The sequence below is a fragment of the Moschus berezovskii genome, chromosome 2, assembly GCF_049115385.1.
Source record: "Moschus berezovskii isolate FMDL1 chromosome 2, NW_MosBer_1.0, whole genome shotgun sequence".
Classification (NCBI taxonomy): domain Eukaryota; kingdom Metazoa; phylum Chordata; class Mammalia; order Artiodactyla; family Moschidae; genus Moschus; species Moschus berezovskii.
Genome location: NC_142461.1, coordinates 17,524,401 through 17,537,085, shown reverse-complemented (window position 1 = coordinate 17,537,085; position 12,685 = coordinate 17,524,401). Strand labels below are relative to the sequence as shown.

Sequence of the window (12,685 nt, the reverse complement as noted above, 5' to 3'; positions counted from 1 at the left end):
GCACTTTTGAAAAATACTGGCCAGTTATTTTGTAGACTGTCCCTTAATTTGGGTTTGGCTGATATTTCCTCATGAGTCAATGTAGATGATGCCTTTTTTGGCAAGAAAAAAACAGAAGTGATGCCGTGCCCTTTCCAGTGTGTCCTTTCAGGAGGCACACGACAGTAGTCAGTAGTCTCAGTGCTGTTCACAGGTATCATGTGCTTAAAGGGCATCTCCAGGTAACTGTTTTTGTTACTAGTAGGTCTCTTAGGGGAGTGAGCATCTTTGTTTAAAAGTCTCCCAAGTGATTCTGGTGTATCTCCAGGGTTGAGACAAAGAATGGCAGAAATAAATCAGGGTGGATTGAAGAAGTCGAAGATGTTTTCAAGTCTTGTCTCAGTACGGGGGAAGTGAAGCTAGCTGTTCAGATATGGACCAGAGAAAGAGAGCTAAGGTCTCTGGAGGAAGGTGGGACAGTTTTGGAATATTTGCTGCTGGGAGTGGCAGGTTGAGAAATCCATCCAGTTTGAAGGAATGTTTCTGGCTGAGTGAAGGTAGTTGAACAGCATGAATTTTCGTGAACCAGGTGTACACAGATTCCATCACCTTCTCTACCCTGCGGCTAAAGCAGAGAAAGTTTTCAGTAAAGAACATCCAGTGTTGTTTAGGGAAGCAAGAGAACTGGAACTGTGAGCACGGGCAGCCCCGAAACTTGCAGGCTTAGCAGGACAGGTATAACATGACCATTAAGGAGCCCAGGAGATGAGGCGCCGTGGTGATCTCAGCAGCTTGACAAGGGCACAGCTGTGAGGAGCTGTAAGTGTGAATAGCTTACTTAGTAGGTGTGAGGGGACAAGCTGGGAGGTGGCAGATAAGGCGGATGTGGTCAGAGGTAGAGAACATGTGGGCAGAATGTAGGCTGACCAGACAGCAGGCACTGGGCAGGGACCCTAATGTGAACGCTGATGAAGGGAACCAAGTGAAATCTAAATGAGAACAGCTAAGTTTATTTATTCTGTACGTGGCATCTTCATTCGTAAATTCTTGCTGCATCGCCTTTTCTGGTGAAACACTTCATAAGCTTCTCAGATCATGTTTAGTTTAATATATGGTCATTTTTATTTATTTTTTAAGCCTTTTTTAAAAAATCAACTTGTAATTTATCTATGTAATGGGGAACAGAAATTACACAAATGTTTGAAATATGCATAAAATTAGAAGTCATCAATTGAGATATGATCTTGATTATTGTATATCAAGCCTGTTAATAAACAGTAAAGTTGATGAATTTTAGGGAATTCCCTGGTTTTCCAGTCATCAGGACTCAATGCTTTCACTGCTGAGGACACAGATTTGATTGCTGGTTGGGAGCAAGGCCAAAAAACTAAAACTTTCAAAGTTGATGATTTTTAGTTTTTCTTTTATATCATGCTAGGGCTTCCCTGGTGGCTCAGATGGTAAAGCGTCTGCCTGGAATGCAGGAGACCCGGGTTCAATCCCTGGCTTGGGAAGATCCTCTGGAGAAAGAAATGACAGCCCACTCCAGTATTCTTGCCTAGAAAATCCCATGGACTGAGGAGCCTGGTAGGCTACAGTCCATGGGGTCGCAAAGAGTCAGACATGACTGAGCGACTTCACTTTCACTTTCACTTTCAATCATGCTCCTGATTATCCTATGCGGATGGTGACTAACCATGGAAGTACTCAGGTTTGGAAGCCTCTTGTCCCCAGTAACATTCTCTACTTTGGAGTAGTTTTGAGTCAACCTTTTATCTGTTAAGCCCTATTATAGTCTTCAGCTTTTTATTTGGCAGTTTTTCAAGGTGTGATTGGTAGACCTGTTTACATATGTCAAGCTATATACTTAGTTATTTGTTAGAAATCTTAAACATTTAGGGAGGGGTGTCGTGTGGGGAGGAGTGAAAAACAGAAGCAGAAATAAGATAAGGCAGTTGTTACAAATATAGTGAATACTTTGATGTATTTCTCTCATTCCCTTTGTTATTTTGCTCTTTAAACATTAAACTGTGAATTGCAAACCATTCAAACGTATCTGAAATACAGCAGATGCAAAGTGAGAGCATTTCTACCTCCCCCAGGCAGGCGGTCCTCAGTCTGGTGTGTATTCTCCCAGACTACTTCCTTGGAGGAAACAGGGAGCTGGGTTCCTTGCTCACCACTGTCAGTCTGCCGGGTAGGTTCCCTTCACTTTTCTTGGTGAGATGCTTCAAAGTGTCCTTCCTTCAGGCCCCTGTATCTGCACTTCTTTTTAAAAGGAATTCCTTGATTTTTATGGTTTAAGAACAGCACCTTTCCCTACACCCAGTGTCCACCTGCATTTTATATCCAGCAGTCACGTGTGCTCATGTTCAGTCAGATGTGTGTGGAGCCTCTGCACGCATGGGGCTTCTGATGGGGCAGGGGGAAGCTGGCATGAACTGGAAATCACCGGGAAGAGCAGAGTGGCTTGCCGCTGTGAGAGACACCGAAGAAGAGGCAGGAGGATGGAGAACGGAGCTGACCAGAGCCAAGCAGCGAAGGGAGGGGGAGTTGGCCAGCAGGTGGGGCCCCATGTGAGTACAGAGAACATTGTGGGCTCAGGAAACCACATGCACAGGGACCCGAAAGGCGCCCAGTGTGACCGGAGCTTTGGTGTGTGGGTAGTGGGGAGGAATTGTAGTGCAGGGTCAGGTCAGAGGGGACACGTCCACCATACAGGGTTTTATGGGCCACGTCAAAAGGGAATTTTCTGCACCGTAAGAGCAATAGGTAATTGAAGTATTTTAAACATAAAGATTTAAGCATTTTAAAACAAAGCATTTTAAGATTTAGTCAGAAAGTGTCATCATTTTGTGTTGTGAAAAGATCATTCTGGCTGTGATGTGGAGAACAGACTGTAGGGAATTCAAGTCCGTAGGCTACTTGGTAGTCCAGACAGGAGTTATGGGGACTCCAACTTGAATGGGGATGTGGAGTCTAAATGGATGGATTTTAGAGATTTTGTGATAATTGAGACATTGAGGAAGGGTGCTGAAGAGGGAAGAGTCAAGGATGAATCTTAAATTTCTCACATGATATAAGAACATCATTAGTGCTTTCTCTTTTGCCTGGAAGATCCCATGGATGGAGGAGCCTGAAAGGCTACAATCCATGGGGTCGCTGAGGGTCGGACACAACTGAGCGACTTCACTTTCACTTTTCATTTTCATGCATTGGAGAAGGAAATGGCAACCCACTCCAGTGTTCTTGCCTGGAGAATCCCAGGGATGGGGTGCCTGGCGGGCTGCCGTCTGTGGGGTCACACAGAGTCGGACACGACTGAAGCGACTTAGCTGCAGCAGCAGTGCTATCTCATTCCCTGAAATAGGGAACAAGGGAAGAACACCAGGCTTTGGGGCAAGACCGTGAGTTCTGCTCTAGATGCGTTAGATATGAGGTATTTTGAGACATCCGAGTAGAGACACTTCGAGTAGTAGACACTGTGAGTAAACTGCTGCATACACTAGGAAGGGACTAAATTAGAGATAGAAATCTGAGGCATCGCATTTAGGTGTTAATTAGAGTTGTGGGTGTGGATGAGGTCACTTTCGGAGAGATGATAGAAAGAGATGAAGAGGGCCTTGTACTCTGCTTGGAGATAGTCCCAGTATTTAAATGCCCCATGCAAGAAGGATGAGCCAAAAAGGAGACAGAGCAACCAGGGAGCAGGAAGACAAAAAAAGAGGGTGTTGGTAAGTCACAGAGTACAGGGAGAAGCAGTTTTAAAAGAAGGGTGTAATCAACAGCTTCAGATGCTGCCAAGAGCTCACATGTAATGAAGACTAAAAATTGTATTTAATGGCAGGCAGGTCCTTGGTGGCTGTCTAAAAGCTGTGAAGTACTAGCTATAGAAGCCACGTGGGATTGGGCTGAAGAGTGACTAGGAAAGAGATAACAAGATGTGGACTGTAACAGACACAAGGAGATGTTTTGAGAGATTGAATTATGGGTGGGCAGTAGCTGGGGGGGCAGGGGCTTATGGGGTCAAAGGAGAGCTTCTTTAATTTTGTTAATGGGAATCTAGATCATATTTAAAGTTGAGTTTGGGAGAATCAAGTAAGAGGGGAGTTGACTATATGAGCTAGTAAGATAACAGGATGGATGAGATCCTGAGAAGGGAGGAGGTGAGTGGAATTCAAAAGCCAGGAAGGTTAGTATAGGTAGATGAGTATAATGGTTAGCAGAGGAGAGAATTGGATGGTGTTTTCCTCCCCCTCGTGATTAGGTGATAGTGTCGTCTGCTGAAAGGGAAGAAGCGGGCTTTATGTGTGATTCAAGGGCGTTTCATCATAGAAGCATCTGTTTCCTTGCTTCTCTCTTCTGTTTTTTAAAAACAGCTTTGTTCAGATATAACTTGCATATCACACAGTTCACCCATCTAAAATATACAGTTCAGTAGTTCTTAGTTTATTCACAGGTAATATGCAACTGCAAACAACCACAGTCAATTTTAGAAATTTCATCACCTCAAAAAGAAACCCCATACCTTTAACTACTCACTCCCTCTTCCCCCAACTTGGTGGAAAGCAGAGAGTACAGTCTGAATGCAGATTTAAAATCATACTACGGTTTCAACGCAGAGTATAAACTGAGACATATGAAGGGTTATTTAAGAGCCTCAAAACTTTGATCTAGTCAGAGAAGCAGAGAAGACTAAGCTCTACTCCTTCAGTTCAGTTCAGTCGCTCAGTCGTGTCCGACTCTTTGCGACCCCATGAATCACAGCACGCCAGGCCTCCCTGTCCATCACCAACTCCTGGAGTTCGCTCAAACTCATGTCCATCGAGTTGGTGATGCCATCCAGCCATCTCATTCTCTGTCGTCCCCTTCTCCTCCCTCCCCCAATCCTTCCCAACATCAGAGTCTTTTCCAGTGAGTCAACTCGTCGCGTGAGGTGGCCAAAGTATTGGAGTTTCAGCTTCAGCATCAGTCCTTCCAATGAATACCCAGGATTGATCTCCTTTAGAATGGACTGGTTGGATCTCCTTGCAGTCCAAGGGACTCTCAAGAGTCTTCTCCAGCACCACAGTTCAAAAGCATCAATTCTTCGGCTATCAGCTTTCTTCACAGTCCAACTCTCAGGTCCATACATGACCACTGGAAAAACCATAGCCTTGACTAGATGGACCTTGGTTGGCAAAGTAATGTCTCTGCTTTCTAATATGCTGTCTAGGTTGGTCATAACTTTCCTTCCAAGGAGTAAGCGTCTTTTAATTTCCTGGCTGCAATCAGCATCCGCAGTGATTTTGGAGCCCAAAAAAATAAAGTCTGACACTGTTTCCACTGTGTCCCCATCTATTTCCCATGAAGCGATGGGACCAGATGCCATGATCTTTGTTTTCTGAATGTTGAGCTTCAAGCCAACCTTTTCACTCTCCTCTTTCGCTTTCATCCAGAGGCTTTTTAGTTCCTCTTCACTCTCTGCCATAAGGGTGGTGTCATCTGCATATCTGAGGTTATTGATATTTCTCCCGGCAATCTTGATTCCAGCTTGTGCTTCTTCCAGCCCAGCGTTCCTCATGACGTACTCTGCATAGAAGTTAAATAACCAGGGTGACAATATACAACCTTGACGTACTCCTTTTCCTATTTGGAACCAGTCTGTTGTTCCATGTCCAGTTCTGACTGTTGCTTCCTGACCTGCATACAGGTTTCTCAAGAGACAGGTCAGGTGGTCTGGTATTCCCATCTCTTTAAGCTCCACTCCTTAGAGTCAGTCAATAAATTCAGCAGATAATATACTCAAAATGTCAGATTATTCCCTGTCAAAGAGAATCATCTTAAGAATAAAGATTAATGAAGTGAAATTGAAAAGGCAACACTTGTAATTAGATTATAAGAGAACATTTACTGTTGAGAAATGATTTTTATCTCCTGGCCCTGAAAGAGTACGTTCTGGTTACTTAAAATTTATATACGGGATAACGACAAACTGGTGTCAGAAATCTAAGACATTATTAGCATGATAGGGTAGTAACAGCAGACTGGAAAATGTAAAGATCTGGTTAATGTTGATACTGAAGAAGGATTCATAATGGGATTATTAGAAAGATACAGCATTTAGAAAAGAAAGCAGTACAGTAGTCAGTAAAAATCAGCATAGAGTTAAGTAAAGAGATAATGCCAAATTAACCTTATTTCCTTATATTCAGGAAATGTGGAGGAAAAGTATATTTTTATTTTATTGAAGTATTTTTAAAAAGCCTTTTGAATATGATTTGGAAATAAATATATGTTAAGTGGCTGAGCAGCCATGCCCAGAGATGGTTAGTAGATTATTACTGAAAGGAGTGTGGTAATTCGAAGGCATACTGTTAGTCTCCATTCAGTTACTTCCATTCCAGCATTTTGGTTAATGATAAGGCCATGGGAGGCATGCCTGCCTATCAGATTTTCAGGTGGAACAAATAGGAGAGCAATAGCTGACATTTTGGATGTCCTTCATAGTCAGGAACACAGTGTTGACTGATGGGCTGTTAATGAGATTAAATTAAATAGTGAGAAGAGTTAAAGCTATCATTGCAGTGTTATTCAGAGAACCAGCTTTGAATGAATAATTTCTAAACTCCTTAAAGGAGCCCTGAGCTACATTACATTTGCCACATTTGCAAGGAAGTGGTGGTCTGGTGGTTTCTCCATCATTCCATCAGGATAGAGTTGGAGCATTAGTCCTGCCTTTCTGAGAAGGATAGATAGAGAAGTTGAGAGGAGGTTTTTCTGGAGATTCTCTATTTAGGAGAGACAGGCAAGCTGTTCTCAGTGAGTAGTCTTCATGTGGAAGAGAAGTTCAGGTACTACCATATCTGCATTGCAGACCCAGGACCAGCAGACACTATAGTGAGGCAGTGTTTGTCTCAACTATAAACTTTTCTAACAGTTTTCTGTTTCTAAAGTCTATTATTACTGCATTTCTAGATGCTGGAAATACTTAAGGTGAAGCAGTGTGGTCAGTTGGTAAGATCAGAAGGTTGTAAAAGGGAGTCCCATGGACACAGATGATTCTTTAGGTACCATGAAGTGCTGATGTCCTCTGAATCTGTGCTAAGTAATCTCCCTGAAATAGATTTCTGGTCATAAATATTTGTTTATTTAGCTTTTTATAGCCTTTATGTTTTTCCACATAACTTGAATATTCTACTTTGTTGGCTTATTAGCTATGACAGTTTTGGTTTTCTTCACTGTGTGTGTTTTTGGGTGTCTTTTTAGGACTTATACAGTGTATGCTTTTTTAACTTGTGGTTTGTCTTCAAGAAATACTGTGCTGTTTCATGTGCCTCTTTGGCTGCTGTTACCACACATTCTCGTTCTATTTATACCCTAACCCTAGAATACAATTGTGGTGGTGTTGTGTTAGTTGCTCAGTCATGTCCAGCTGTTTGTGACCCCATGGACTATAGCCCACCAGACTCCTCTGTCCATGGAATTCTACAGGCAGGAATACTAGAGTGGGTAGCTATTCCCTTTTTTAGGGGAACTTCCTGACCCAGGGATCGGACCCAGGTCTCCTGCATTGCAGGGAGATTCTTTACTGTCTGAGCCACCAGGGAAGGCCCTTACACATGTTATAAACCCAGAATACAGTTGTTTATACTTTAAACAAATGATACTTTAAGCGTAATTTTTAAAGTTATCTTTTAAAGACTTTTTTAATAATGGAAAAGTCTTTAAATCTATCCACGTCTCTGTTTCCAGTGTTCTTCATCCTTTTCTGTATACACAGATTCTCATCTTGAATCTCCAACATTTCCTATAATGCAGGACTGCTGGTGACAAAATCTGTCAGCTTTTCTATGTCTTAAAAACTCATTTCACCTTCATTTTTGGATAATATTTTTACTAGGTATAGACTTCTGCAATGACCGTTTAGTAACTTTAATGATGTTCCCCCGCTATCTTTTGACTTGCATCATTTTTGTCAAGTCTGTTACCAGTTTTTGATTCTTTGTCTGTAATGTTTTTTCCCCTCTGGTTGCTTTTAAGGTTTTTTTTCTTCACTGAATTTAAGCAATTTGATTGTTTTCTCTGTTTCTTGTGCTTAGGTTTTTTTTTTTTTTTTTTTTAACTTCTTGGCTCCATGGGATTATAGTTTTCATCAAATTGGGAAAATTTTTCAGCCGTTGTGTGTTCATGTTTTGTCTGTCCTTCCCCCTCCTCTGGGGACTATAGCTGCACATGTATTGGGTAGGCCAAAAAGTTCATTTGGGTGTTCCTGTAACTTCATACAGAAAAATCTGAACAAACTTTTGGCCAACCCAATATGAGACTGCCTGCAGTCCTCCTGTAGCTCACTGACGTGCTTTTTCCCTCCCTTTCTTTGTGTTTCATTTCGGATAGCTTTTATTGCTCTGTCTTCGTATTTACTAACCATTTCTTCCTCAGTGTCTAATCTGCTATTAATCCCATCTAGTGTAATTTTTTATTTCAGAAATTGTAGTCTGTAAGTATTTGATTTTGGTCTTTTTTTTTTTTTTAATGCCTTCGGTATTTTTACTTAACATGCTCATTTTTTTTCCTGAACATACTGTCTGTAGTTCTAGTAATTTTTAATGTTCTTGTTTAATTTCTCCCATCTGGGTCACTTTGCAGAGCTGTTACTATTGACTGTTTTTTCTCCCCTTTATTGGTTGTATTTTCAAGTTTTGATTCTTTGCAGGCTGGCTTTTAAGTTTTGTTGGAGAGCAGAGTTTAGTCCCGGGCTAATTTTTTGTAACTGCAGAGACAAAACCCTTGGGAAACTCTGCTTGATGCCTGTGAACATGAGGTTTTTCCATCACGTTGATGGGAGCCTTGCATGAGCTCCTTGGCTCTGCTCCCTGGCCTTGGGTACTTTCCTCACATGTGTGTGTTTACCAGTGCTCAGCTGGAGAACCAGGCAAGCCTTCTGCAGGTCTCTAATACTCTTCAGTGGAGCTCTCCTTTCTGGTCTTTGCCCTGAAAAAGGACCAAGGCTCCTTGTCCTCCACAGATTACCAACTCTGTCTCCTCACGTGGAGCTTGCCCTCCCTGTGTTGTGGTCTAGCAATGAGCTAGGGCAGTCATGAGGGTCACTTCATTTGTTTCCCTTCTCTCAGGGATCGCTCTCCTGTGCTGCCCAAAGTTCAGCGTTTAAAATTAATTATGTGATAGATTTTCTCCCATTTTTTAAATCTTTTTCATGGGGATAAGTAAATCGGACCCTTGTTTTGATCTTGGCCAGAGTAGAAGCTTTTTAGCGACTTGTAATATATTGCTGACAGTTCAGCTTTGCATTCAGAGCCTCTTTCGGCTTCGTTTCTTCTACCACTCCCTCTTCTGTTGCTCCCTCCACAGCTGTTCTCCGCCTGTCCCTCGTCCAGTTCATGCCATTCCTCCTTCCCCTCAGTCTGCTTTCCCCAGCCAGTTCTTGCTTGTCAGTCTCTCCATTCTCAGGGTCGGCTCAGCTGCCTCTGCCATGTGGTTTCCCTCCCATTTGAGCAGAGCTGAACCCATTCTCCCTGTTCTTTCTTCTCTGACAGCTTTGTTTTCAGTGTTGGGGTGTACGGTTGTGAAGCTGCTGGCCTTCCCTGTTGAGCACACATGTCAGTCCCCACATGCGCACACACGTGCAGTGTTTTACTGCCAAGGGCAGGGATGGGGCCTGAGCGCCTTTGTGTCCCTTCTGTGGGTCTATAATATATAGAGAAGGTGTTGAGCAAATGTCAGTGTGTTATTTATGTTTATTAAAATGAGTTGTTGTTCTCCTCTTCCCCCAAAATCAGGCTACAGAAGAAGTTTCCAAGAATCTGGTTGCCATGAAGGAAATTCTGTATGGCACAAACGAGAAGGAGCCGCAGACAGAGGCAGTGGCACAGCTCGCTCAAGAACTGTATAACAGTGGGCTCCTCAGCACCCTGGTAGCTGATTTGCAGCTCATTGACTTTGAGGTAAGAAATCAGTTTTTTATTTTTCAAAAACACTAACTATTCATAGTCCTTTTCCTATGCTCTCTCTTCTGAAATGTTTTAAGATTCTTATTGGGCTCTTGGCTCGGGGGTACTGACCAGTAAGCATGCCCGGGTTGCCTGCCTAATTAGCGGGGCTCGGTCAGGAACTAAAGTGTATCACAGACTTAGGCCATGTCTTCCCCCTTCTTTGATGACATCGTATATGAAGTATTTTAGGTATTTGTTATACCCTTTCACTCAGGTATATTTATTAAATAGATGCTGTTTTATATAATTCACTGGTCCTTGGCTCTCAAAGAATAAATAATCTAAAGAAGACCATAGAACGTTAAGAATTTTTGAGGTAGATGAGATCTTGCATGCATGCTAAGCGCTTCAGTTGTGTATGACTCTACTACCCTGTGGACTGTGCCCCACCAGGCTCCTCTGTCCATGGGGTCCTCTAGGCAAGAATACTGGAGTGGGTTGCCATGCCCTCCTCCAGGGATCTTCCCTACCCAGGGATAGACTCCGGGTCTCTTAAACATCTCCTGCATTGGCAGGTGGGTTCTTCCTCACTAGTGCCACCCGGGAATCCCCAGATAAGATCTTAGAGAACACCTAGTTTTTTTGTTTATTTGTTTCTTTAACCTGCTGAAAACTCATTGCAGTAGAGATTATGTATGTTTTGTTTGCATGGCATTGCTTTTAATATTTAAATTAGGATACCATTAAAACAGCAGGAGATTTTATACACAATTTGGAATTTTTGGCTTCCCTTGAAAAATCTGGCAGCATGGGGCCTTTAGCCCTGCATGGCCCCTCAGCCTGTGACATGCATGGGTATCCGTACTCGGGTATGCCCCAGACGGCGCAGCTTGCTTTTCTGCTGCAGGCCTGCTGCACCTGTTTGTATTTCCTGCTCATCCCTGGTCAGCACTTGATATTGTTGCCCAAGTTTATACAGCCAAATCAGGCCATGCTAGATACTTAGTGTATTTATTAGTGAGAAGAATTGCCTTTGATAACAGTCTTGAGTAAACTCGTCTGAGAAGCATATAATGAAGGGCTCTGGCATGGTCATGAGCAGTCCCCTCTTTGATGCTCTTTTATGGGTGTGCTTTGTTTAAACCCCAATATTTATCATCCTGAGGGGTTGGATGTCTGTGCCAGTTCTGTTCAGTCGCTCAGTCATGTCAAATCTTTGTGACCCTGTGGACTGCAGGACACCAGGCCTCCCTGTCCATCACCAACTCCCAGAGTCCACCCAAACCCATGTCCATCGAGTCGGTGATGCCATCCAACCATCTCATCCTCTGTCGTCTCCTTCTCCTCCCGCCTTCAATCTTTCCCAGCATCAGGGTCTTTTCAAACGAGTCAGTTCTTCGAATCAGGTGGCCAAAGTATTGAAGCTTCAGCTTCAACATCAGTCCTTCCAATGAATATTCAGGACTGATTTCCTTTAGGATGGACTGGTTGGATCTCCCTGCAGCTGAAGGGACTCTCAAGAGTCTTCTGCAACACCATAATTCAAAAGCATCAATTCTTCGGCGCTCAGCTTTCTTGCTAGTCCAACTCTCACATCCATACATGACTCCTGGAAAAACCATAGCTTTGACTAGATGGACCTTTGTCTGTTTAGGTATTTGAAAAATCAGGGGAGAAAATGACAGATATCTATAGCCAGGTTCAGGCTTCCCAGATGGCACTAGTGGTAAAGAACCTGTCTGCCAATGCAGGAGACATAAGAGGCGTGGGTTTGATCCCTGTGTCAGAAAGATCCACTGGAGGAGGGCATGGCAACCTACTCCAGTATTCTTTCCTGGAGAATCCCAAGGACAGAGAAGCCTGATGGGCTACAATCCATAGGGTTGCAAAGAGTCAGAAGCGACTGAAGTGACTTAGCATGTGCATATAGCCATGTTCAGTTTTGGAGAAGTTTGAAGTGTGGTTCATAGGTTACTTGAATGTACTATCAGTGGATAATTAAAAGAGAAACAAAATTTATTTCTATCTTTTAGAACACACAGAGGAACTTCCCTGCTGGTTCAGTGGTTAAGGCTTTCCCTTCCAATGCAGGGGCTGTGGGTTCAATTCCTGGTTAGGGAGCTAAGATCTCTCACAGGCATGACAGCCAAAAACCCAAAACATAAAACAGAAACAATAATGTAACAAAACCAAAGTTTCTTTAATGGACCACATCAAAAAACTCTTTACCAAAAAAAAAGAACAGAATTATGATATTTTCATTTATAGAGCTGATTTCACGTATTTTTCATAGAGTGTCAAATTTCAGCAACAATTTTTATTTCCACTGCAAAGGTGGGGATACATTGAGACCATCCAGTTCCCCCTCCTTTGTCTGCACATCCTACTCCCCATCCTGGACCCTGATCTTGATATTCATTTGGGGCTTTAGAGACATAAATTTAAAAGAAATGTGTGCCCTTGAGACTGGTTTTCGAGATTGCCGTTACTACCCCAAACCTAGCACAGGCCCCAGGGTGATCTCGGTGCTGGAAAGCTTTAATGTTTCCTCACACCCCTGCAGACTTGTCAGGTTTGTAACAAGTGGCCATTCCGAAACTCACTTCTTCATTTGTTACTTCCTTGTGCAGCTTTCTGTTCAAGACAGTTTCACCATATGAAGTTAACAACCACCTATTTTGTTTAGCAAAGTACAGTGGTGGAACTCTGATCTCTGAACTATTGAGTCATGTGATACTTAGTACCTAAACTGTTAATCTATATAAAATTTTTCC

At 42.8% G+C, this 12,685-nt stretch overlaps 1 protein-coding gene and 1 non-coding gene across 4 annotated transcripts in view; both read left to right on the top strand.

The window, feature by feature from the left end:
* Positions 1-12,685, top strand: part of CAB39 (calcium binding protein 39) — a 101,154-nt gene that overhangs the window by 62,659 nt on the left and 25,810 nt on the right. For all 3 annotated transcript variants that reach the window (XM_055398848.2, XM_055398849.2, XM_088844930.1), the window contains one exon: positions 9,759-9,923. In XM_055398848.2, the coding sequence (XP_055254823.1) occupies positions 9,759-9,923 (165 nt within the window). The remainder of the gene's footprint in view (positions 1-9,758; positions 9,924-12,685) is intronic.
* On the top strand, positions 1,422-1,493 carry TRNAS-GGA (transfer RNA serine (anticodon GGA)). The gene has a single exon. It is a non-coding gene; the product is annotated as a tRNA-Ser (tRNA).